Raw genomic sequence first — 27,736 nt, 5'->3', positions numbered from 1 at the left:
CTGAAGTTTCAGTGGGCCCAGCATCAAGGCAACCTGTCCGACCACATCCTGATCTCGGAGGGCACTGCGAGACAGTTGCAGTGGTGGCTCACGAACCGCGATTGGGTCAGCGGCAGATCCCTCTCCCTACCCCAACCGGAGCACGTAGTTGTGACGGACACGTCTTTCAAGGGTTGGGGGGGCCACATGGGGGAGGTGGAGATCAGAGGCCTCTGGTCTCCGGCGGAGTCCCAGCTCCACATCAACCTTCTGGAGCTGCGGGCGATCTGGCTTGCACTGAAGGCCTTCCTTTACTCTGTCCGGGGAAGTGTAGTGCAGGTGTTCACGGACAACACCACCGCCATGTGGTAAGCACCAAACAAGGCGGGGTGGGGTCGTGGACCCTTTGTCAAGAGGCTCTGCGCCTCTGACAATGGCTGGAACCCCAGGGCGTGATCTGGTGGTTCAACACCTGGTAGGACCCTGAACGCCAGGGCGGACGAACTCTGCCGTCGGTGCATGATGGATCACGAATGGCGTCTGAACTCGGACGTGGCGCACGGTCTCTTTCAGCAGTGGGGAGAGCCTTGGTAAGATCTATTCGCCACAGAAGGGAACGCGCAATGTCATCAGTTCTGCGCGTTGGAATTTCCAAGGCGGCACTCACTCAGATGTTTTTCGTCGCGAGTGGAGCTGGGGTCTGTTGTACGCCTTACCGCCTATACCACTTCTGCCCAGAGTGCTGAAGAAGATCCGGCGCCACCGGGCCCAAGTCATCCTTGTCCATTACACAAAAAGGGGTTTAACCCATGCAGTCACGGGGACCTGGGCGCTATGTGGTACATGAGAAACAGGGGGTCCCCGTAAGGAAGGAATTATAGTATGAGGTTTATTAGAACTGAAAATACTTCCACATTTTGAAGAATTACTTTTTAACAGTGTTGCAATTTATTTAGCAAAACTGGACACATCAAATGAGAACAAATATTAGAATGCAATCAACAAACGTAAGAAAGCCCCAAGAGGAAGGGAGGAAGGAAAAAGAAAAGGGGGGTGCTCTTAAAAGGAATTACAGAAAAGTGACAGTCATTTTGAGTCAGACCAATCACAATGTGGACATATGACAATCAAATATTTCAAATATGACATCCAAAATTGGAGAGCAAGATCAATACATTTATCAAAAAGACGTTCGCCGGTGTGAACCACATCAATGGAAATGTCAAGGACAGAAGACCGGATGTCGGAGAACCACAAAGCCGTTGACGTTTCGACCCCTGTGTTGTAGGTCAATTAAAGTCCTTAGATGGGGTCTTCATCAGGACAAAAACGGGGAAGTGAAGGATGGGGCAGGATCTGGAATTTAAAGAGGGAGGGAGGAGTTTAGATATTCGAAAAAACGGGTACAGGAACATTGTTACAGATAAGTTAAAGACGTCGTACCAACGGCGTCAAAAGATGTCAATGAACACATTCACCATGGGCAGCAGGCCTCAAGGTGCTCTGCTGTAGGAACTCGGGTATCCCACTCAATCGTAGGGGATTATCCGCCGCGAAACCCAACTCGCAAACTACAGAGGAATTCAAAGGCAGAAAAATATATTCGTAAAGTTACCAGGAAAACGACTTATAAGTCAGACATGGCCATCTGAGGTATTGCTCTGGTTTCAGTTAAAAAGGGGGGGGGTGGGGGAGAGGTGGGGGGGGGGGAGGGAAGGTGGACAAGACACCTTACCATTATAGACTATGAATCCAAATGTTCATGGCGTTGTGCACAAGCATTCATTCTGATAGTAATAGTGGTAGGACTAGGTAAATTGGTGATAGGTCACCGACTACCACCTGAGGTATAAATACGATGCTCACCTTGATATGGAGCCAAAGGGGGCTTTAAATGAATACAAAGCCACAGGGTACACCCGGATATCTTGTATCACTTGAAAACGGAGCCCGGTGTGTGGAAAGGTCGCTATGGGCAGAGATAAATGACACTATTGGAATTAGAATGAAGGATTTCGAAAAGTAGACATTAAAACAGGAAGAGGCCACAAACTTACTAAATTGATACGAATTGGCCAGGCACCGCAGCAGCGTTGTACGTGGAGGGTTACAGGCGGTGCTATGAGAGACAATTATTGGAAGAATCAAGGGAAGGGCTAACTCGTGAGTATACAGCCAAAGGGTCACAGATGTCAACAAAACCACCTACTTGATCCTGAATGTCAAGGAGCACAGGATCAGAGAGGCAGGACAGCTCAATCTGTCTTGACTCGGTCACTGCAGTAAGGGATATCAATCAAAAATGGAAAACAGATTCCATTATCGGATTCAGTTTTCATAAGCAACAGTGTTTGTAGAAGCCAAGGAAAATGAAAAAGGACTTACTAGATCCCAAGTCGGCAAACAGTTCGACATGCCTCGAAAACGGTCGCTAAAGGGAGAGAAAAACGGGTCTGTAAGCCATAATCCCGCATAAATGGAGTGCAGAAAGTTCTATTTCCAGTTCATCCGTTTTGAGCATGGTGGAAAAAAGGGGAGAGACTCACGGTTGGTCTAACTCGAAAGACGCCGTCCAGCGAGATGGCGGGGACGGAGGCGGAGTGACGCTATCACTACGCAGAGTTTTTGGGAGGTTAGGTCACGTGTCCCTCATGTCGGGAAAAGTGAAGAAATACTTCACTCGACCGGGGACCAAGATTGTTATATATATGAACCAATGTGTTATAGAGCGTTTTGAAACCCGTATTAGAAGCAACTTGCTATTGTCAGAAATATCGGTGAATAAAAACAGTGTAGTATAGAGTAAGTCAAAAATCGCGAAAACGGTACTCTTGACAATTTCAATTACCCATACTATTCCATCAAGTGCATATTAAAGATTACAATCAGTGCAATACTCAAAACAAGAGATTGTAGACGGATTTAAATATGTACGATCTTTTGAATAAACAACAACTGGTTGGTAACATGGTAACCTGTAAGATAAAAAGTGAACAGATCATATTCGGGCACTTCTCACACAGGAGAGTGAAACCGAGTGACAAATTCGACAATAGTACAGTTCATAGTCAAATGTGAATACTACAGAAAAGTCAGCCAAGTGCTGCTAGTTGAGACAGGCTACTATCTAATTCATTAAGCCCATTTTTAATGGTGTCCAAAAGTGACATCCATTTAGCTTCTCGTGTATTTAGTATGGTCAATAAATTACCACCCCGCCTACTGAGCATTACTTTTTCGACAACTAACCACCTCAGGTCACTGACTTGATGGCCACTTCGTTGCCAATGGTCCACTAGGGGGGCCCCTGTCACCTTGCATCTTAGTCTACTTCTATGTGAGGAGATTCTTGCTTTAATCTTTTGTTGGGTCTGGCCAACATATAGTAAATTGCAGGGACATCTAACAACGTAAATAACCCCGGATGTGTTACAGTTGGTGTAATGTTTGCCCTTAACCAATCCTGTGATTAACATCTCTAACTACAAGCTAACGGATGAGGAGGAGAAAGTCCTAGGCAGAGGCCTCTCTTTTGTCCCGACTGCTTCGGTGAATAAGTTCCTACTTAAGACTGAATTATATTGTTTCTTTAGGAAGATAAGACTTAAATTCTTTTTTCGTAATCAGACCACCCTAAGACCTGGATCCACCACTGGCTTAAGGGAACCCTCTACTTTCTCCCCCCCCACCTACGCGATGAGCCATAAAATCTTGGCTTTCGAAGAAATTGTGACTTCTGCAGTAGAGAAAACCTTGGATGTACGCAAATTTTCCAAATTGAATCTCAGTAAAGGAGAGAGGATGGCCTTGATGGGACTCAGCGCTAACAAAGATGTTGTCATAAAACCCGCCGATAAGGGCGGTGCCATTGTCATTCAAAATCTCAATCACTACAAGCAGGAGATTTTTAAACAACTTAATGATGGCGTCAGTTATCGCAAACTCACCTGTGATCCTTCCCGTGATCTTGCCAACAACATCCTAACTGTCACACAGAAAGGTCTGGAGGAGGGTTTTTTGAGTGAACAAGAATTCAAATTTCTGAATCAGAAATTTCCAAGACTAGCGACGATATACACACTCCCTAAGGTACATAAAAACTTAGCAAATCCCCCAGGCAGGCCAATTGTCTCTGGGTGTGGATCTATGCTTGAACCGCTGTGCAAGTACATCGACTTATTTTTAAAACCTATCGCACTCCAAACAAGAACATACTTACGTGATACCACTCAAACTATTAATTTGATTGATGAAAGACCTTTCGACTCCACCAAAGAACTCCTGGTAACATGTGACATAGTGTCATTGTACACTAGTATACCGCAAACTGACGCTTTGGAGGTGATGCGTCTAGCCCTGCATAAAAGACCAGCCCCGGTTGCAGTGCCAACGAATTTCATCATTGAACTACTTCGCATCGCCATGATGAAGAACTATTTCATATTTCAAGATGACTTCTTTTTACAAACAAAGGGAGTAGCGATGGGGGCTACCTTTGCCCCCAATTTGGCCATTATCTATATGGATCATTTCGAGCATCAATTCATTTTTTCCAACACCAACCCATTTGTCAAAAATCTTACACTTTGGGTAAGATACATAGATGACGTCCTGTGTATTTGGGATGGTGACAAAGAACATTTAAGCGCCTTTCATTCATGGCTGAATTTATGCAACCCCAATATCCAGTTCACCATGGAATCTAGTAATGCAAGCATCCCTTACCTCGACATTACAATATATGTCAATGATGATCGCCTGCAGACGACACTATACAGAAAGCCCACAGAGCGAAACTCCTTGCTGCAATACGGCAGCCATCATCCTAGGGGCCTAAAAGACAATCTACCTATTGGCCAATTCCTTAGGATCAGGCGGAATTGTTCGACTAGAGGCAACTACACCCAAGAATCTGAGGTGCTGTGTGATCGTCTTATCACTCGTGGATACCCAGCTCGGATGGTCAAACGAGCCAGGAAAAGGGCCTGGTATAATCCACGTGAGACCCTGTTGAAACCGGAAGTGACCAACAAAGAGGAGACAGACCGTATAGTCTGCGTCACGACCTTCTCTACTCGCAGCAATGAGATAAAACGGATCATCAACAAGAACTGGCATCTTGTGGCCGAGGAAATTGGACATCTGCATCCTCCACTCCATTCTTTCAAAAGGGCCAAGAACATTTGTGATATGGTTGTCCACTACTATTTGGAACCAGCAAGCCAACCCTCCATTACCACCTTATGGAACCTACCTACTTTAGTAGGGCACCACAGATGTGGCACATGCATCGCATGTGAGACAACCATCCAAACAAAAAGTTTCCAACACGGACAACGTACATTTCACCTCAAACATTACACCAACTGTAACACATCCGGGGTTATTTACGTTGTTAGATGTCCCTGCAATTTACTATATGTTGGCCAGACCCAACAAAAGATTAAAGCAAGAATCTCTTCACATAGAAGTAGACTAAGATGCAAGGTGACAGGGGCCCCCCTAGTGGACCATTGGCAACGAAGTGGCCATCAAGTCAGTGACCTGAGGTGGTTAGTTGTCGAAAAAGTAATGCTCAGTAGGCGGGTGGTAATTTATTGACCATACTAAATACACGAGAAGCTAAATGGATGTCACTTTTGGACACCATTAAAAATGGGCTTAATGAATTAGATAGTAGCCTGTCTCAACTAGCAGCACTTGGCTGACTTTTCTGTAGTATTCACATTTGACTATGAACTGTACTATTGTCGAATTTGTCACTCGGTTTCACTCTCCTGTGTGAGAAGTGCCCGAATATGATCTGTTCACTTTTTATCTTACAGGTTACCATGTTACCAACCAGTTGTTGTTTATTCAAAAGATCGTACATATTTAAATCCGTCTACAATCTCTTGTTTTGAGTATTGCACGGACTGTAATCTTTAATATGCACTTGATGGAATAGTATGGGTAATTGAAATTGTCAAGAGTACCGTTTTCGCGATTTTTGACTTACTCTATACTGCACTGTTTTTATTCACCCATATTTCTGACAATAGCAAGTTGCTTCTAATACGGGTTTCAAAATGCTCTATAACACATTGGTTCATATATATAACAATCTTGGTCCCCGGTCGAGTGAAGTATTTCTTCACTTTTCCCGACATGAGGGACATGTGACCTAACCTCCCAAAAACTCAGCGTAGTGATAGCGTCACTCCGCCTCCGTCCCCGCCATCTCGCTGGACGGCGTCTTTCGAGTTAGACCAACCGTGAGTCTCTCCCCTTTTTTCCACCATGCTCAAAACGTATGAACTGGAAATAGAACTTTCTGCACTCCATTCATGCGGTATTATGGCTTACAGACCCGTTTTTCTCTCCCTTTAGCGACCGTTTTCGAGGCATGTCGAACTGTTTGCCGACTTGGGATCTAGTAAGTCCTTTTTCATTTTCCTTGGCTTCTACAAACACTGTTGCTTATGAAAACTGAATCCGATAATGGAATCTGTTTTCCATCTTTGATTGATATCCCTTACTGCAGTGACCGAGTCAAGACAGATTGAGCTGTCCTGCCTCTCTGATCCTGTGCTCCTTGACATTCAGGATCAAGTAAGTGGTTTTGTTGACATCTGTGACCCTTTGGCTGTATACTCACGAGTTAGCCCTTCCCTTGATTCTTCCAATAATTGTCTCCCATAGCACCGCCTGTAACCCTCCACGTACAGCGCTGCTGCGGTGCCTGGCCAATTCGTATCAATTTAGTAAGTTTGTGGCCTCTTCCTGTTTTAATGTCTAGTTTTCGAAATCCTTCATTCTAATTCCAATAGTGTCATTTATCTCTGCCCATAGCGACCTTTCCACACACCGGGCTCCGTTTTCAAGTGATACAAGATATCCGGGTGTACCCCGTGGCTTTGTATTCATTTAATGCCCCCTTTGGCTCCATATCAAGGTGAGCATCGTATTTATACCTCAGGTGGTAGTCGGTGACCTATCACCAATTTACCTAGTCCTACCACTATTACTATCAGAATGAATGCTTGTGCACAACGCCATGAACATTTGGATTCATAGTCTATAATGGTAAGGTGTCTTGTCCACTTCCCCCCCCCCCCACCTCTCCCCCGCCCCCCCCTTTTTAACTGAAACCAGAGCAATACCTCAGATGCCCATGTCTGACTTATAAGTCGTTTTCCTGGTAACTTTACGAATATATTTTTCTGCCTTTGAATTCCTCTGTAGTTTGCGAGTTGGGTTTCGCGGCGGATAATCCCCTACGATTGAGTGGGATACCCGAGTTCCTACAGCAGAGCACCTTGAGGCCTGCTGCCCATGGTAAATGTGTTCATTGACATCTTTTGACGCCGTTGGTACGACGTCTTTAACTTCTCTGTAACAATGTTCTTGTACCCGTTTTTTCGAATATCTAAACTCCTCCCTCCCTCTTTAAATTCCAGATCCTGCCCCATCCTTCACTTCCCCGTTTTTGTCCTGATGAAGACCCCATCTAAGGACTTTAATTGACCTACAACACAGGGGTCGAAACGTCGACGGCTTTGTGGTTCTCCGACATCCGGTCTTCTGTCCTTGACATTTCCATTGATGTGGTTCACACCGGCGAATGTCTTTTTGATAAATGTATTGATCTTGCTCTCCAATTTTGGATGTCATATTTGAAATATTTGATTGTCATATTTTTTTTTAAAATATATTTTTATTGCAGAATTAGAAACAAGACCACATCTTATGCCAATCAGTACACTTGCAGCATCACAATCTTAAGAGTTACAGATACATCGTACACAGCCCTCTGGCCCACATCCCGGAGGCTGGGCGGCGCTGTAGGATTACCCTGCTCAGTTAGAGGCCGCCGTGTACTTCCTCCCCAGGTATTCGATCAGCATCACTTTTTAGTATCTGCTTTTACCCCCCCTAAAACTCCCCCCTCCCCTACCTCAACAAACCAACTCCGAATTCCAGGGAGAAACCGTCAACAGCTCATACCTCGCGCAACACAGTTCCAATCAGGTCGCTCCAGAGTCCCCCTCCCGGGTCTCCCCAGTGTCAGTGTCATAATACCCGCCTGCCATCCCGGGAGCCCGGTTCCCGGGTCCCACCTACGTGCTATCCTCCTGCACTACTCCGGGCCGCTAAGTTAAGCTACCCTCCTCAAACTGCCCCCCCTCCCCCCTCCCAACTACTGCTGTTGCTGCTAATGCGGGTCGTCCAAATCCGTGCTATCTCAGAAGCTCGCCATCTACCAGGAGTCGTTCGCAACTGCTAAAAGTGCATGGAAGCCGCATGGATCATCACTCCTCCTCGTCATCCCCCACCATGTAATCACGCAACGCCTGCACCACCATCTCCCAAGCTCTCGCCATGTCCAAACAGCTCTCCTTGCCAAGCCTGGTAGCCTGCCGCATTCTAATGATGCTTTCACAGCCCGCCCACTTCAACAACTCATTCATCCACCTCCTCACTGATGGTCCTTCTCTGGACTTCCAGTGCCAGGTTATCTCTCTTTGCGCCAATATAAGCCCCAAATCAATAAATTTACTGGTGATTCTCGTCTTTTTTGTATGCGGGAACCAGAGCAGGAGACATGCCGCCATATCAAAGTCAACCTCCCTATCCCTTACCGCATTCAAGAGCAACCCCACTTCCGGCCAGTACGCCCCCAGTGTCGGACACCCCCACAACATGTGATCCAAGTCAACCTCGGGCGCCAAGCATCGTGGGCACACGGCGTCAAGCACCTGGAAATACCGTTTTATCCTCTCCGGAGTCAGGTACGACCTATGTATCATAAAGAAATGCACCTGCTGAAACCGTGCGTTCCTCGTGCCCTTCCACGTCCGCCGCAGGACCTGACTCCAGACCGTGTCCGGAATGGGCTTGCCTATACTATCCTCCCATCGCGACTTCAAGGCCAGCAGTGGAGCCAGCCCCTCGTTCAACATTCTCATGTGGAGACATGTCACCGCTTTAACCGTGCCCGCTGCCATCACCACGTACTGGCATGCCATGGTCACATCCGGCTCGGCAAGCCCTGCTCCCCAGTGTTTCTGCAGCGCCGCCACCACTGCCGCGTGCAATAGAAAAGTACCGTCCGGCAAGCCAAACTGTTCCTGAAGCACTTGATAGGGAACCAATGCTCCATCAATGTACAGGTCCCCCACCATCTGTAGACCCAATTCTTCCCATTCCAGGAGCCTGGACCAGTCACCCCCATGCGGCAGCGCGGTCAACATTCCCAGCGGTATCTCCGGTGCATACGGCCGGACCTTCCTCGCTCTTTTCAGACTCCGTTGCCAGCACATTCTAAGCGTCTTTTCCTCTACCGTAAGCTCCCTCAAATCCAGTTTCTGTTGCATAACTATATAAGAAAGGATGTACCTCGGAATACCAGTACCACGGTCGCACTCAGGACCCCTGAATTCTCTAGCCACATTCTGCGTTAGGGTCTGCAGTTGCGCCGCTAGGTAATATAGCTCAAAATCGGGGACTGCCATTCCCCCTTCAATCTTAGGCCTGGTCAAAGTGTCCAACGCCACCCTCCGCCGACCTTGGCCCCAAAGGAAGCCAGTCACCAACATCTTTAGTTCCTTAAAGACCCGCTGTGGAATCCATACCGGCAGCGTTCGAAAGTAATAAAGCAGCTGGGGAAGCGCCACCATCTTCAACAGTGCTACTCGGCCCAGTACCGACAGGGGGAGAGAGGCCCAAAATGCCATGCAGCCCTTCAGCGCACGTATGCACCGCCCTACGTTCCCCTCCAGGAGATCAGCTGCCTCGTGATAAATTCGCACCCCGAGGTAGGTGAAGCCAGATGGTTCCCATACAACCTCCCTCGCTAACGGGGGACAGGGCGTACCTGCCCGCAATGGGAATATACAGGTTTTAGTCCAGTTCACCTTAAGGCCCGACAGCCGACCGAATCCAGCCAGCATATCTACCGCCCCCTCCAGAGATCGTTCAGCGTCCGCTAAGTACAGCAGCAAGTCATCAGCGTATAACTAGATATAATGCGACTCCGGCCCCTGTGTGATCCCTCCATACTCCGTGCCCATCCTCGCCTGCGCTGCCAGCGGCTCCATCGCCAATGCGAACAGCAGGGGGGACAATGAGCAGCCCTGTCTCGTCCCCCTACAAACAGGGTAGGCCGAAGATATCAACGGGCCCAGGCGCACCCTTGCCCTATCTGACGCGTAAAGGACCCTCGTCCAGTTCCGGAATCCCTCCCCAGCTCCGAACTTCAGCAGCACCTCATCGAGATACTGCCATTCAAGGCTATCAAAAGCCTTTTCGACATCGACTGCTAGCACCACGGAGTCAAGAGCCGAAGACCCGGCACCGTCCAAAATTCGGATCAGCCGTCGTATATTCATGGAAGTATTCCTAGTCGGTATAAACCCCGCTTGGTCCCTATGCACTAGTTTCGTCATGTGCGGCAGCAACCTGGTGGCCAGTATTCGACTCAGGATCTTATAGTCCACTGTCAGCATCGTTAAGGGCCTGTAAGACGTCACACTCAACGCATCCTTACCCGGCTTCAACAGTGGCACCACTAGTGCCTCCCTCATGGACTCAGGCAGGCAACCCCGTTGCCTGGCCTCCGAGTATACCACCAATAGCTTTGGCGCTAGGATGTCAACGAATTTGGCATAGAACTCTATTGGCAAACCGTCCACTCCTGGGGTCTTGTTTCGAGCCATCTGTTTAATAGCTACCCTTACTTCTGCTAGCGTTATAGGACCTCCCAGTTCCTTAGCATCCTCACTATCCAGCTCTGGCAGCGGGAGCAAGGCCAAGTGTCCACCTATCTCTTCCCTCCCCGCCTCCAGGTGGCATTCATACAGTCCCATGTAATAGGATTGAAAGCACGTCAACACAGCTGATTGCAAGTAGGCTACCTCCCCCTCCTTCCGCTCTTATACTCATTATCGGGCACCCCCTAGGCTCAGGATCTGCAAGCCTGGCAAGGAGCGCGCCCACTTTGTCACGTTCCTCATGCACCTTGATGTTATACAACGTATAGTCATAACACCGCAACCGTTCAGTCTCAGTCGCCACCACTTCCTTAGCCTCCACCAATTTCTCCTGCAAATCCGGCCGTTCAGGCCTCTGACGTTCCAGGTCCCGCAACGCCACTTCTGCCTTCGCTAAATCATTCAGAACAGCTGTCCGCGCATTCGAGAACCCACCCATGCACACCCCCCTCACCACCACTTTCATCGCATCCCATTCTATTGATCGCGACGTTGCGGAGCCCTCGTTCTCCGCAAAGTAGCGGTCAATGCCCTGTCGAACCATGTCACTGAACACCAGATCTTCCAGCGCCTCCGGCCGAAGCCGCCACGATGGGACCGCCGACCTAGCCCGCTGCCACTGCACTGACACCAATAAGGGGTTATGATCCGATAGGGTCCTAGCCAGGTACTCCGTATGCACCACCGTCGCTGCCAAAGTGCCACTACACAACACTGCGTCTAATCTAACATGCAGATCGTGTATTGCAGAAAAGTAGGAGTAATCCCTTGTCTCAGGATGCTGTACCCTCCACACATCAAGCAGTCCCCACTTCTCCTGCCAATCCTTCCTATGAGCCGCCAGCCTGCGCACTGGGGAGTCGACCAACGGCGGGTGCGACCTATCCAGCACTACATCAGTGATCGAGTTAAAGTCGCCCCCTAATAAGACCGGGCCAGCCAAAAAGTGAGCTAGTGAACTTGTTAAGCCGTCAAAAAAGCGGGCCTGATCAGAGTTGGGGGCATACACACTACACAGGACCACCTCCCTCCCGTAAAGTCGCCCCTCCACCACCACATATCTACCCTCGGGATCAACCCGCTGTGACGTGACTTCGAACGGAGTCCCTGCTCTCACCCAGATTAGGGCCCCTCTGGCAAATGCTGAATAGGTTGTGCCAAACACCTGACCCCGCCACCTCCTCTGCATAGCTCCACATTCTTTCTTAGTTAAGTGAGTCTCCTGAAGCATTGCTATCTGCACTCCCCGCCTCACCAGGTATGCATGTACCTAATGGCGTTTCACCATTGTCTGAATACCGCGGACATTCCATGTAATACATTTCACATTAGGTAACGACCCCATAGTAGACATTTCTGTGTAGTTCCACCATCAGACAGTTGTACCCCGCATTGCAGCAGTTGCATCCCCTATAACACCCCCCCCCCCTCAAAACCCCCAAACTCCCATTCCCCAGGACAGGACCTAATAACCCAGCTTCAGCCCCGTTCCAAACCATCAAACCCACACACTGTGTACTAAACTGCGGTCGTCACCACAGAAGGCCTTAAGGGCCACAAGAGGGTGATAGAGCACCGACCCAGGGCGGACAGAGCTCCCACCCGAGCCCTCCGTCCCATACTACCCTCACAGCCCCATACCTCAGATACCAGCAAAGGTCTGGAGGATCAGTCCCAACAGGTGCCCCGGTACCGTTCATGTCTCTGAAAATCACCAGTTGAATAGTCCATCCGAAGTCTGCGGGGTGACTGCCGGCCCCCTCACGCTCCCCGTCTCCGAGTCATCTGCACCAGAGTTCTCTGCCTCCACCTCCGAGTCCGAACCCCCCGATGTTCTTTCCTGCTGTGATCCCGTTATACTCGCCGTTGCAGCCAACGCCCCCTTCTTGTCATCCGCCATCTGGGCTTCTCATTTGGCCCTCTCGAGTTTGTTCCGAGTTCGAATGCGTTGCGACTGTCTTATCCGGGCTGGCTTCGGCCTGTCCCTTCCGCTCTTGTGCGTGCGATCCGTTCCAGCGCGATACAGTTCAAGCCATGACCAAGCCTCGTCCGGAGTCAGGAAGAAGTGCGTCCTGTCATCGATGATCACCCGTAGCTTGGCCGGGAATAGCAAGGAGTACTGAATTCCTTCTTCTCTCAGCTCTTTCTTAACGGATAAGAAGGACGCTCTGATTTTCTGTACTTCCTGTGTATAGTCCGGGAAGATCGTGACTTTACTATTGTCCACTTGGAAGGGGCCCTGAGACCGCGCCCTCTGTATCAGTAAGTCCCGATCTTTATAATGCAGCAGCTTCACCACCATCGGTCGAGGTGGCCGACCCTCTAAGGGAGGTCTGGCCGGAACCCTGTGCGCCCTTTCCAAGGAGAAGAAAGGAGAAAGACCCTCTGGTGCTACAACCGTCTTAAACCAGTTCTCCATGTATTCCACAGCGTCATTTCTTTCAATTTTCTCCGGAAGGCCCACCACCCTCACGTTGTTCCTCTGGCTACGACTTTCAGCATCTTCCGCCCGTCGCTCCAGAGTCGCCAAGCGACCGAGAACATCTGTCAGTTTGTGTTCCACCGTTACGACCGCTGGTTTCAGCTCCTGGAGCAATTGTTCGTTTTCTTTCACTCTGTCCGAGAGCTTGGCATGGTCCGCTCTCAGAAGGCCCAGCCCCGTGGCGACCTGCGCTATGTCGTTGTGCAGCGACTCCTTCGTCGCGGTGATCGCCTCCAGGATGGCATCAAGGCGCAAGTTCAGTCTCTGTTCCGGCGTGGAGGCCTCCAGCGGGGCCTGGGTTCCGCCATCTTGGGCCAAGGCTGTTGCACCATCCTGTAACTGTGGTGCGTTCAAAACACCGCCGCCATCGGCCATGTTGGCTGCGTTAGGTGTTGCACCCAGGCCACCACCTATGGCCTCACCAGTCCACAGTGCTCCCACCGCAGTCGAACCGCCAAGTACAGCTTCCCAGTGAAGACTGTGTTCATAAGCATCAGGGTCCCACACACCTCCAGACACTGCACAAGCTCCTTCCTTTCGCCTACTGCGCTCCCTGGTCCAACCCTCGGGCACTGGTGGCCGCCGACGAGTCACCTCCCAACGCCACGTGGGGCGTCCAGTTCACCCCCCGGGACCCGGGTCCCCGAGAAGGCCCTCTGCACAATCCGACAGCGTGCCCCTGGCCAGGTGGGCGGGCGCCCCTCAGAGCCGATCACTCCAGGTGCCCACACCAATATTGGGTGGTGGGGCAATACTGCTGACCCAGCCTCGCCTCACGTCTCCACGATCACCACTCTAGGCTAGGCTAGTGCCTTCTGCCAGCCACGTTAGCACTCCGTTGTCCCCAGCAGTGTGCTCGACCCCTCGTGGCCTCAGTTGCATTCGGGGGCTGGCGCGCTCCTCAGCGATCGGGTCCTCAAAGGAGTGCACACCGATCCCGTCTCCTTTGCTGCATCAGGAGTCCGCACCCGCCCCTCCCCCGGTGGTCCGAGCTATTGTCGCGTGCAGCTCCTGCCCGGAGATCCGGTCAAGAGCCCCCAGGCGATCATCTGCTCACCGCTGCAGGCGTCTCTGCTCAAGCTCAACCCGCCCTCTACAATCCACCGGGCCGGGGAGCAGGGGGGGAGGGGGGGGGGGGGGGGGGGCTCCGCACTCACCAGAACCCGGTGGCACAAAGTCTTCGCTCTCCTCGCACAGCGCCGGTGGCGCCCTCAGTCACGTCCTCACTCCGCTTGCCCAGCTGGACTGCCTTCGCCGAGCCAGCACAGTCCAGGGATACTCCGTCTCTGGGTCCTCCCGAGTTTTCACGCCGCCATCATCCTTTGTTCTCTGCCCGTCTCCTCCGGGCTCCCGAACGAGGACATTACACGGCACCCGAGGTCCCGCTGGGTCTCAAATTTCGCCCTCAATCCAGTAGACACCCCGTGAGGGGAATCTATGCCTGTAAAGGTACCTCAGGCTGGATTATCAGGATAAATTCCGGGACTTGGCTCGGAGCCGCTCGCTCACGCCGCCATCCCGGTCGGCGCCGAAACCACGCCCCCCAATATTTGATTGTCATATGTCCACATTGTGATTGGTCTGACTCAAAATGACTGTCACTTTTCTGTAATTCCTTTTAAGAGCACCCCCCTTTTCTTTTTCCTTCCTCCCTTCCTCTTGGGGCTTTCTTACGTTTGTTGATTGCATTCTAATATTTGTTCTCATTTGATGTGTCCAGTTTTGCTAAATAAATTGCAACACTGTTAAAAAGTAATTCTTCAAAATGTGGAAGTATTTTCAGTTCTAATAAACCTCATACTATAATTCCTTCCTTTGGGGACCCCCTGTTTCTCATGTACCACAAGTCATCCTTGTGGCTCCGGACTGGGCTCAAAGGTACTGGTATCCCGAGCTACTCAGCATGCCAATCGATCCCCAGATTCGTCTGCCTCTTCAGGAGGACCTTCTTTCGCAGCAGCAGGGGACGGTCCTCCACCCGAACTTGTCCAGTCTCCACCTCCATGTGTGGAGATTGAGCGGCGACAGTTGAGGCCATTTGACTTGCCTCCTGAAGTCTATGATGTGATTCTGGCAGCCAGGCGTCCCTCCACAAAATCGGTATACGCCTGCAGGTGGAACATATTTGTTGCATGGTGCACAGCAAAGGCTGTGGATCCTCTTTCCGCCCGCCTTTCAGATGTTCTCCTCTTTCTTCTTTCTCTTGCCCAGCAGGGCTCTGCTCTGGGCAATGTCAAAGGCTACCTCTCTACCATATCAGCCTTCTTAAGGCTTCCTGATCAGCCTTCTCTTTTCAAGTCCCCTGTTGTAAATAGATTCTTAAAGGGCATCACTCACATGTTTCCTCCTGTTCCTTTCTTGATGCCTCAGTGGGACTTGAACCTTGTTCTGACCTATTTGATGTGCACTCCTTTCGAACGACTTCACAATTGCCCTCTTCGTCTTCTAACTCTTAAGACTGCATTCCTGGTTGCCATCACCTCTGCCAGGAGAGTGAGGGAGCTCCAGGCTCTTTCTTCTAAACCTCCTTTCCTTTTCTGTCCATCCGGACAAAGTTGTCTTGCGGACGCGTCCCTCTTTCCTGCCCAAGTTAGTCACATCCTTCCATATCAGGCAGTCCATCACCTTGCCCACCTTCTTTCCGCCTCTGCATCCTTCGAAAGAGGAAGAGAGGCTCCACCGTCTGGACCCAAAACGTGCGCTCTCCTTCTATCTAGACCACACACGCCAGTTCCGGGTGGACGACCAGCTCTTTGTTGGTTACGTGGGCGCGAAGAAGGGACGGGCGATGCACAAACGGACCATCTATCGGTGGGTCGTGCTGTGCATCAAGATATGTTACTTTTTGGCTAAAAAGGAGCCTCCTGTTGGGCTGAGGGCCCATTCCACTTGGCATACGGCGGCTACTACTGCCCTAGGCCGGGGAGTCCCCTTGCAGGACATCTGTCAGGCAGCTACGTGGGCCTCGCTGCACACGTTCGCTAGACACTACTGCCTGGACAGGCAAGTTCAGAGACATGACTTTTTCGGCCATTTCGTTCTCCAGGACTTTCTGGTGTGATCATTGTGAGAAGTTGGCCTGGTATATGATGCTCACTAGTTCTAGTGATCACCTTGTACCATGCCAAGCAACCCTTATGATGATTGGTTGTAAGTCAACCTTATAGACCAGCTATCCTAGTAGCGTGGACAAAGCAGTCTTAGGCTAAACTCTGGAAAGGCATGTGAAGCAAGCTGTTTTACCATACACAATCCCCTTGAATACCAAATGAAAGGACACCACACAGATATATATTGAAAATATATATATATTTATTTACTACAATATTCCCTATACTCTTTATGAGCATAGAAGCAATGCGTTAAAACAAAACGCAGTTCAAATATACAAAAGTTGCACAATATGGATGAGCCCTAGGGGCCACCTAAACCATATACTAAAATAGAGGTATAAGTACCACAAATCGGAAAGGAAGTAGGCCTAGGGCCTGGGGAATCGCTGGAGGTGTTCGGGACTAACAGTGAAGAAGTCGGGAAAGGCCCGCGGGACTCGGGTGCAGCGCTTAAAGCACACGCATACACCAATGCAATGTCAATGGTGCGTAAAAGTTACAAAGTTAGTGTTTAAGGAACCTTCTGACTGACCTAGAAGGACAAAACTTTAGACCTAGACACTAGAGGTGTGTACCAGTGTAGGAACACCGGCGTTTCTGAGTTACCTCACCCACCGGAAGCGGGTGCATAGGTGCGAAGTAGTGTCGGGGTTCGTCACACAGGTCGATGGTGCCTGAAGATGAAGATGCTGCAGGCGGGTCGTCGAGTAGCGTTCCGGTGTATCCAAGGGTGGATCTGAAGAGGTGAAGACCTGAAAGCAGAGGGGACAATGTTCAAAGTCACTAGCCAGTGACTACCGTGGAACCAGGATGGAACCAGGCGATGTCGGGTGCAAACAGGCGAAGAGGTGAAGATTGTCTCTGCAGCCACGTGGACACAAAGAGGTCAAGGACGTCCAGGCGTTGGTCACGAGCTGCCCCACAAAGGCTCTAGCTGATGGCTGTGTCGGCTTCTTGATCGGAGCAAACAGGCCTTGGCTAATGCAAGCCACGCAGGAATCGATGCAAGCTTCTCACTCGGACCAGCAAGGTCAGAGCGGGTGCTCCTTTTCAGGTTAGCGAGGGCCAGTCTGGAGCAACCAGACCAGCGGTGTTGTTTGTAGGTTTCGTCGTCAAGATGGCCGCTAGCGACGTGGCAAGTGGCGGGGATGGCGCGTCGAGTGGCAAAGTGCAAAAGGGCCCCACGCAGATCGTGGAGATGCTGGGGGGCTGATCTTAAGTGCAAATGCTGCTCGGTGGTGGGGCTTCTCAAACCCTAAAGCACAGCGTCGAGGGTGCCTCAGGTGCTGCGCAGTCAGCTTCTCGGGGGTCTTTCAAGAGGTCCGGTCCCACGTCTCTCGATGCCTCCACCGATCTCTTCTTTTCAGGGACTGTGGATCGGGCTCTGAGATGTCTGGGAATCAGGGTCTTGTCAGGCTCTGGGCTCGGGCTCCGGCGGGAGGCGGCGATTAAGCAGACGTCGAGTTGCTGGATGGTGCCTGTATTCACAGGGTGGTCACTCCTTGGCCACAAGGGAGATGCTCTTCAGTCTTCTGTGCAGCAGAATGTCGAAGTCCAGTTTTCTTCTTAGTTTCAAGTCGAGTTCAGGATGATCTGAAGTCTTGGGACACAGCTCCTACTCTTATTCCAAATCTGGGGGCCGGATCACCTGCTAGGTCCCTCCTCTGGGTGGGACCAGGAAGGGGGGTGGTTACACCCCCTTTCCTTTGTCCAGCTCCGCGCCAGGACTAGGGCTGGAAAGCCCCAGCACCGGTTTGGACTGGCTTATGCACAGGGACACCTTGTGTGCCCCAGGCATGTCTCATTCTATTCAGCCCTGTCCTACCCAATACACAAAATCCTGTCTGGGGTGGTGCTCGCACCTCCCAAGGCAGGAAACCCTTTGTCCAAGCCTCCCTCGCTGGAAGGACTCCCAGCAGCAGGAGGTCAGACTTGTGTTTGTGGTGGCAGCATTCATTTTGTGATGCTGAGGCTCGAGTTTAACTTTAACCGGGTTTCAGGTTATGTACATGTTGTGTCCCTCTAGAAGGGTTGAATTCCACCCCCGTCGCCAGAACTAGCGAGGGGGTAGTATCCCAATTCGTATGACACCTTACTCGACATGTTCTGATAAAGCCAAACCAAAGTTAGCAAGTAACCGCAAGGATTATAATGCACTTAAGAGTATATGGTATGGCAATATCCCGGAACAGCTAAGGGAGTTGTTCCCGACAGCTGCAGACAGGCTCAGCTCGTGCCAGAGCACCATCTCACATGAAACCAAGCACTCTGCCTCCAGGATTGTCGAGGCCTTCCATAGGAGTGACTTATAGGTTAACATGTGTCCGGATATGTTAGATATAGATATACTATACCTAAGTAAGAGGTGCTTACACCAACTTACCCCAGCTGATTGATCAGCCAGTTGTGTCTCGGCTTCTCAATCCCCAAAGCACAGCATCGAGGGTGCCTCGGGTGCTGCGCAGTCAGCTTCTCGGGGGTCTTTCGAGGGGTCCGGTCCCACGTCTCTCGGTGCCTCCACGGGTCCCTTCTTTGCAGGGACTGTGGATCGGGCTGTGAGAAGTCTGGGAGTCTGGGTCTCGTCAGGGGCTGGGCTCGGGCTCCGGCAGGAGGCGGTGGCAAAGCAGACGTCGAGTTGCTGGATGGTACCTGTGTTTACAGGGAGGCCACTCCTAGGCCACAAGGGAGATGCTCTTCAGTCTTCTGTGCGGCAGAATGTCGGAGTCCAGTCGTCTTCTTAGTTTCAAGTTGATTCAGGATGATCTGAGGTGCTATGGCACTGCTCCCACTCTTATTTCCAATCTGAGGGGTGGATCACCTGCTAGGTCCCTCCTCTGGGTGGGACCAGGAAGGGGGGCGGTTACACCCCCTTTCCTTTGTCCAGCTCCTCGCCCGGCCTGGGTCTGGAAAGTCCCAGGACCGGTTTGGACTGGCTTATGCACGTGGACATCTTGTGTGCCCCGGGCATGTCTGATTCTATTCAGCCCTGTCCTACCCAATACACAAAATCCTGTCTGGGGTGGTGCTCGCACCTCCCAAGGCAGGAAACCCTTTGTCCAAACCTCCCTCGCTGGAAGGACTCCCAGCAGCAGGAGGTCATAATTGTGTCTATGTGGCAGCATCCATTTTGTGATGCTGAGGCTCTGGTTAACTTTAACCGGGGTTCAGGTTATGTACATGTCGTGTCCCTCTAGAAGAGGGGAATGCTATCCCCGTCGACAGAACTGTCGAGGGGATAGTATTCCAAATCGTATGACACCTTACTCGACATGTTTTGATATAGCCAAACCAAAGTTAGCAAATAACCTCGAGGATTATAATGCACTTAAGAGTATATGGTATGGCAATATCCCGGAACAGCTAAGGGAGTTGTTCCCGACAGCTGCAGACAGGCTCAACTCTTGCTAGAGCACCATCTCACATAAACCCAAGCACTCTGCCTCCAGGATTGTTAAGGCCTGCCATAGGAGTGACGTGTAGGTTACTATGTGTCCAGTTAGGTTAGATATAGATATACTATATCTAAGTAAGAGGTGATTACACCAACTTACCCCAGCTGAGTGATCATCCAGTTGTGTCACATATGGAGGCCAGGCCAGTGGTGGCATAATACATGCTGCAGCCCCTGGTAGGCCTTGGTTACAGCTATGCCCTGGGTACCTAGGGTACACTGTTACAGGGGCCTATAAGGTGAACCAGTTCCAATTGTGTATGTACCTAAGGTACATGGAGTCCATTTTAAGGAGAGAGCAATTAGCCTGGGGCCCTGCATAGCAGGATCCCAGGCCAACTAAAGTAAAAAACCAGCTAAACACCGGGGATACAGTTTGGGGGTAACCATAGTCAGATATCCACCTTCAAACACAACCCCCCCCCCCCCCCCCCCAAACGAAAGGAGATAAGGCTATCCTTGACCAGGTAAGCCTATATTGCCTAAGTGGCCATATAAGGAAGTACCAACACTGGCTTGGTTACCCCCTGTCTCATGGTCCACTAAGCAACCCCTCACCCTAGGGGGATCTGAGGGTCTCCACCATAGGGAATCTCTACCTGTGGTGTGTCTTGGCAAAGTTAAAGGCTGGTGATGAGATGGAGTACTGAAGTGAGATGCCTCTGTAGGATTCAGCTTCCTCCAATCACTCTCCTCCATGTAGGCCTTTCTTTCTTTGACTGAGTTTCACTGTGCTCTCGGGGTCAACCTCTGGCTACCTAAAGCTGGAGGCTGGGTCCCTTTTGGTTGGCTTACTGGAGGGACAGTTCAGGGTTGGGCCCTTGTGGTCCCAGGTTTGGCTGTGCCCAACAGAATCCATCTGTGGTAGGTCCCTAACTAATTTTAAGGGGGGTCCCTCAGGGTTTTTTTAAGTTTTCACCTGGCTAGGGCTGCTAGCTTCGGTGCCCCTAATCTGCTGATGGGGGTGCATTATTTGACAGGGGGCCCTTTGGGGCTCACTGTCCTTCTTGTCCTCTGCAGCCCTGGGCTGACTAAGGCAAGGTAGAGAGGGGCAGGTTCCCTGCTCCAGACTGGGTCCCACCTGAGAAGGGTCCACTGACATCAGGGGCTCTGTTAGGCTAGGCCTAACTACCTCTGGGGCAGTTCCTTCATCAGGGGTAAGATCAAGTCCCTGAGGAGGCTGATCCTTTCCTAAAGTCTGGTGAGAGGGAGATTTCTCTTCCTCCTCAATGCTCTCTGTTTGTGTGGAGTGATCCATTTTTTCAGGCTTCACAACACATGTATCAGTTTGAGTTTGGGCTGTGGCCATCACAGCCCCACCAACCTTTTCAGGAGGAGACTCTGTTTGGGTATGGGCTGTTACCATCACATCCCTGCTATTCTTTTCAGGAAGGGAGTTAGCTAAAGATGGGGCTGAGTCTTGCACAGCCCTACCAACCTTTTCAGGAAGGACATCTTGAATTGGGGCTGTAGCCATCACAGGCCCACTAACTTTTCCATGGAGATGTATCATTTTAGAATTGATGTTTTGTTCAACCTCAGCCCAGGCTGAGATTTCCAAATCATTCCCCAGTAGACAATCTACAGGCAAGTTTGGGGACACTGCCACTCTCTTTGGGCCAGTGACCCCCCCCCCCCCCCCCCAGCTGAGATTTACCACTGCTATGGGATTATTTTTCTGAACACCATCAATGTTTGTCACCTGCTATGTGGCACCAGGTAAAAGTTCCCTTGAGGGGACTAGATTCTCAGTCACCATGGTGATACTAGCCCCTGTGTCTCTGTAGGCCTCAACTTTCAAACCATTGATGAGGGGTTCCTGTTTATACTTGCTCAAAGTGTTTGGGCAATCAGTGAAATTGGCAAACCCCATGCCAGTTTCATAGACAAGATCAGTTGGGGACCTGGTTAGGCCAGAGTCCACCTGTGTTCCAAAGGTAAACCCACCCACATTTTTGGGGGTGCTCCCACCACCTGGGGGACCACTGCTAACAGTGACAGGAGGTGTTGGAGCATTACTTGGAGGTATGTTTTCCTTATTGTTGGCCTTTGGGCAACTGCTGTCAGTTTTCCAAAGGCCTACCTGTTTGCAGGTATGGCAATAAGGTTTCTTCTGGTTAGAGGAAGTGTTCTGGGACCCAGCTCCCTCATTGTAGCTTTGGGGCCCTGGGGAAGTCTTCTCTTTGGATTTATCCCCACCTTTCTCTTGAGGCTTGGTAGTCTCTTTCTTTTGGTCACCACCCTGGTTCTTAGGCCTGATCATGGTTCTGACCCATTTGTCTGCCCTCTTACCCAATTCTTGTGGAGAGGTCAGATCAGAGTCCACCAGGTGCTGATGTAGATGCTGGTTTTGACAATTATTTTAGATTTGCTCTCTCATCATCAAATTATACAATCCTGTATAGTCTGTAACCTTACTTCCCAGCAACCAGCCCTCCAGAGCCTTAGTGGCACTTTCAACAAATTCAGACCAGTCCTGAGTCTGTGTCTTCTGGGTTTCTCTGAACATTAACCTGTACTGTTCAGTGGTTAAGCCTAACCCATCAATCAGAGCACTCTTCAGGACCAGGTAGTTTTTAGAATCCCCAACACTAACTGTGAGGAGTCTGTCTCGGCCTCTACCTTCAAAGGAGAGCCACAAGATTTCTGCTCACTGCTCCTGAGGGATCTGCTGTACTCTGCAGGCTCTCTCAAATGCAGTCATCCATTTGTGGATGTCATCCCCAGCTTTGTAAGGGGGCACAATCTTACTCTGGTGTCTACTGTCATTGGACCTGTCTTTATCCTTGGGGATAATGCTGCCACCAGTGAATCCTAATCCACTCTCTCTAGGCTGTCTTGCTCTAGCAAGTTTCTCTTGGGCCAGGGCAACTTCTAGTTCTCTCTTCTGGATCCTAAGCTCAGCCTCTCTCATGTTGGCCTCATGTTCCCTTCTCTGAGGGCTAGTCATCCCCCTTCTGGAGTGACCATGAGAACCTCTAGAAGCCTGGGAGGTGTTGGATTCACCTGAGTGATTCCTCCTCCTCCCGTGCTCCTGGTTAAGTCCACTTGGGGGTCTGAGTAAGTTCACCCTTAGCTCAGTCCCAAGTACACTTAAGTTAGCCTGGCTAAGCCTGCTGGCTGGCACCTGACTAAGTCTACCATCATCAGAATCACTGCCCTCCCCTTCTGTCTCCTCTTCTTCCTCCTCCTCCTCAGGCTGAGTATCTCCAGTGACTTGGTCTTCCTCATCTATCTGGACAACAGGGACAGGGGCATCAGTATTATCATCTTCAGTGGGAGAGCCTCCTTCACCATTCCCTGTGGGGTCTGGTTTAGAGGTCTTTAGAGCTTCGGACTGGTCTAAAAGCTCTCTGAGGTGGTCTGCTGTAGGGGTTGGACCCGTTTTGATACCTCTTAAGGTACACAGCTGCCTCAGTTCTTTAAAGTTGAACATAACAAATTTGGATGGTGCCCTTGGAGGGTCACTCTCAACAGGGATAGATCCAATGGACCCCTCTGCTCCAGACATTGCTCTAGTGTGGGTGGATATGTTGCAATCTACCTACACTGGTGTTTACCTACTAAACCTATCTAGTAGTTGTAGTCAGGGTGTGCTACTCCCTATCCTCTAAAACAACTAAGTTCAGTAGAACTTAAGTATACTAGTCTTGTTTTAATATGTACCTAGCAGGTACCTGTATGATCTTTCAAATGATATTTTCAAAGATTGTAATGGTAAAACAACAGCAAGCTCAAATCCCAACCGCTGCTCACCAATGTGAGAAGTTGGCCTGGTATATGATGCTCACTAGTTCTAGTAATCACCTTGTACCATGCCAAGCAACCCTTATGATGATTGGTTGTGAGTCAACCTTATAGACCAGCTATCCTAGTAGCGTGGACAAAGCAGTCTTAGGCTAAACTCTGTAAAGGCATGTGAAGGAAGCTGTTTTACCATACACAAACCACTTGAATACCAAATGAAAGGACACCACACAGATGTATATTGAAATTATATATATATTTATTTACTACAATATCCCCTATACTCTTTATGAGCACAGAAGCAATGCGTTAAAACAAAACACAGTTTAAATATACAAAAGTTGCACAATATGGATGAGCCCTAGGGGCCACCTAAACCATATACTAAAATAGTGGTATAAGTACCACGAATCGGAAAGGAAGTAGACCTAGGGCCTGGGGAGTCGCTGGAGCTGTTCGGGACTAACAGTGAAGAAGTCGGGAAAGGCCCGTGGGACTCCGGTGCAGCGCTTAAAGCACACGCATACACCAATGCAATGTCAATGGTGCGTAAAAGTTACAAAGTTAGTGTTTAAGGAACCTTCCGACTGACCTAGAAGGACAAAACTTTAGACCTAGACACTAGAGGTGTGTACCAGTGTAGGAACACCGGCGCTGCTGAGTTACCTCCCCCACAGGAAGCAGGTGCATAGGTGCGAAGTAGTGTCGGGTTTCGTCACGCAGGTCGATGGTGCCTGAAGATGAAGATGCTGCAGGCGGGTCGTCGAGGAGAGGTCCGGTGGATCCAAGGGTGGATCTGAAGAAGTGAAGACCTGAAAGCAGAGGGGACAATGTTCAAAGTCACTAGCCAGTGACTACCGTGGAACCAGGATGGAACCAGGCGATGTCGGGTACAAACAGGCGAAGAGGTGAAGATTGTCTCTGCAGCCACGTGGACACGAAGAGGTCAAGGACGTCCAGGCGTTGGTCACGAGCTGTCCCACGAAGGCTCTAGCTGATGGCGGTGTCGGCTTCTTGATCGGAGTAAACAGGCCTTGGCTAATGCAAGCCACGCAGGAATCGATGCAAGCTTCTCACTCGGACCAGCAAGGTCAGAGCGGGTGCTCCTTTTCAGAGGAGCGAGCGCCAGTCTGGAGCAACCAGACCAGCGGTGTTGTTTGTAGGTTTTGTCGCCAAGATGGCCGCTAGCCACGTGGCAAGTAGCTGGGATGGCGCGTCGAGTGGCAAAGTGCAAAAGGGCCCCACGCAGATCGTGGAGATGCTGGGGGGCTGATCTTCGGTGCAAATGCTGCTCGGTGGTGGGGCTTCTCAAACCCCAAAGCACAGCGTCTAGGGTGCCTCGGGTGCTGCTCAGTTAGCTTTTCGGGGGTCTTTCAAGAGGTCCAGTCTCACGTAGCCAGATATCCATCTTCCTACAATCATTGGTCGCAGACCCACCACCGGGGTTGGTTTTGCTGGGGTATCTATTCTAAGGTAAGGAATCTAACTAATGTGTCTCTTTCAGATGAACAAGTTACTTACCTTCGGTAACGATATATCTGTAAGAAACATTAGTCAAGAATCAATCCACCTCCACCCTGGCCACCACTGCCTCCAAACCTTCCTAGTCCAAACTTTCAGGCCCATCAAACACCAGTGGGCGACAGGCTTCACCAAAACCTCCCCCACAGGCTCACCATCACATCGGACAGGTGGGTTTTAGAGATAGTCCGAAGGGGCTACTCCCTCCCCTTCGAAACTACCACTCCAGCCATGCCACCCCAGTACCACCGCATGTCGGGGGATCACTTTGTGCTTCTTCAGCAGGAAGTTGCAGCCCTCTTGGCTAAGGGGGCCATCTACCGCATTCTGACGCCAGAAGTAGGTTGTGTTTGCTATTCCCACTACTTTCTGGTACCCAAGTAGGACAAGGGTCCGCGTCCTATCCTAGACCTCATGAACATCAATCACTTCCTCCGCAAAGAGAAGTTCAGGATGCTCACTCTGGCTCAGGTCTTGTCTGTTCTCGATCCACAAGACTAGGTGGTAGCGCTAGACTTGTAGGATGCCTATTTCCACATCCCAATCCTGAAGGCGGCCTACCAGCGTTACCTGCTGTTCACGATAGGCAACTAGCATTTTCAGTTCACCATGCTCACTTTTGGCCTTACCAGTGCCCTCTGGTGTTCACGAAATGATGGCGGTGGTCTCAGCTCATCTGTGCCGATCAGGGGTTTCAGTTTTCCCCTATCTCGATGACTGGTTGTTGAAGGCGGGCTCGCCCCAGACAGTCGTCTCCCACCTCCAGACTACAGCCGAACTCCATCAATGTGCCAAGGTCGCACCTGGTTCCCTCTCAGAAGGTCCTCAATGTGCCATGGTCGCACCTGATTCCCTCTCAGAAGCTCCTCTTCATCAGAGCGGTCCTGGACACAGTGCAGTTTCAGGTCTATCCTCCTGAACAGCAAGTCCGGGACATTCGGGCTATGATTCCTATCTTCCAGCCCTTGTCCTGGGTTTCGGTCAGGACGACCGTGAGGCTGCTGGGTCTCATGGCCTCCTGCATCCTGCTGATCGATCATGCCAGATGGCATATGCAGGCTCTGCAGTTGGACCTGAAGGTCCAGTGGATGCAGCATCAGGGGAACCTGTCCGACTACGTCCAGATCTCTGAGGGCACTGCACAACAATTGCAGTGGTGGCTCACAAATCAGCATAGGATCAGTGGCAGATCCCTCTCCCTTCCCCAGCCAGAGCACACAGTGGTGACGGACGCTTCCCTCCTGGGATGGCGCAGCCACATGGGAGAGGCGTAGATCAGAGGCCTCTGGTCTCCTGCGGAGTCCCGTCTCAATATCCACCTTCTGGAGCTTCGGGCGATCCTTCTTGCACCTAAAGCATTCCTTCCCTCTGTCAAGGGGAGGGTGGTGCAAGTGTTCACAGACAACACCACCACCATGTGGTATTGCAACAAACAGGGCGGGGTGGGGTCGTGGACCCTGTGTCAAGAGGCTCTGCACCTCTGGACATGGCTGGAACATCAAGGCATTTCCTTGACGGTTCAACACCTGGCAGGTTCTTTGAACGCGGGGGGGGGGGGGACTAACTCAGCCGCAGGTGCATGATGGATCACGAATGGCATCTTCACTCAGAGGTGGAACAAGGTTTCTTTCAACAGTGGGGAGAGCCTTCGTTAGATCTATTCGCCACTGAAGAGAAAGCGGAATGTCATCACTTCTGCGCATTGGAGTTTCCAAGGCGGTACTCGCCCGGCGACTCTTTTCGTCATGAGTGGAGCTGCGTTCTATTGTACGATTTTCCGCCTATACTTCTTCTGCCCAGAGTGCAGAAGAAGATCAGGCATGACCGGACCCAAGTCATTCTTTTGGCTCCGGACTGGGCTCGAAGAGTTTGGTATCCCGAGCTACTCAGTATGAGCATGGATCCCCCGATCCGATTGCCTCTTCCGGAGGATCGTCTGTCACAGCAGCGGGGGACAGTCCTCCACCCGAACCTGTCCAGCCTCCACCTACATGCGTGGAGATTGGGTGCGAACAGTTGATTCCTTTTGACTTACCACCTGAAGTCTGTCATATTATTGCTGCAGCCAGGCGTCCCGCCACTAAATCGGTATATGCCTGCAGGTGGAACCAATTTGTAGCATGGGTCACAGCAAAGGCTGTGGCTCCCCTTTCTGCCCCTCTTTCAGAAGTCCTTTTGTTCCTTCTTTCTCCGGCCCAACAGGGCTCTGCTCTAGGCGCTATTAAAGGCTATCATTCTGCAATTTCTGCCTTTCTCAGGCTCCCTAATCAGCCCTCTCTTTTCAAGTCCCCTATTGTAAATAGTTTTCTCAAGGGTGTAACTCACCTTTTCCCTCCTATTCCGTTTGTAATGCCACAGTGGGACTTGAATCTGGTTCTTATCTATTTGATGTGCGCTCCCTTTGAGCCGCTCCACAACTGTCCTCTTTGTTTATTAACTTTGAAAACTGCTTTCCTGGTTACCATCACCTCCACTAGGCATGTGAGTGAGCTCCAGGCTCTTTCCTGTAAGCCTCCTTTTCTGTCGGTCCATCCGGGCAAGGTTTTGCTTTGCACTCGTCCTTCCTTCTTGCCAAAGGCTGTCACTGCCTTCCACATCAGGCAAACTATCACCTTACCCACTTTCTTTCCGCCTCCAGACCCCTCCAGAGAGGAAGAGAGGCTCCACTGTCTGGACCTGAAACGTGCACTTT

At 50.7% G+C, this 27,736-nt stretch overlaps 2 protein-coding genes across 4 annotated transcripts in view; one reads left to right on the top strand and one right to left on the bottom strand.

The window, feature by feature from the left end:
• LYST (lysosomal trafficking regulator) overlaps positions 1-27,736 on the top strand; it is a 4,348,576-nt gene that overhangs the window by 3,878,815 nt on the left and 442,025 nt on the right. The gene's annotated exons all lie outside the window — the stretch shown is intronic.
• LOC147708358 (uncharacterized) lies at positions 22,427-23,287 on the bottom strand. The gene is made up of 2 exons (XM_086925108.1): positions 23,021-23,287; positions 22,427-22,960 (listed from the first exon to the last, which is right to left on the bottom strand). The coding sequence occupies exons 1-2, from the start codon at positions 23,285-23,287 to the stop codon at positions 22,427-22,429; spliced, it is 801 nt and encodes a 266-aa protein (XP_086781234.1).

This window comes from Lissotriton vulgaris, chromosome 6 (genome assembly GCF_964263255.1).
Source record: "Lissotriton vulgaris chromosome 6, aLisVul1.2, whole genome shotgun sequence".
Classification (NCBI taxonomy): domain Eukaryota; kingdom Metazoa; phylum Chordata; class Amphibia; order Caudata; family Salamandridae; genus Lissotriton; species Lissotriton vulgaris.
Note: the sequence above shows the minus strand (reverse complement) of the source record. Positions and strands in the feature narration are given on the sequence as shown.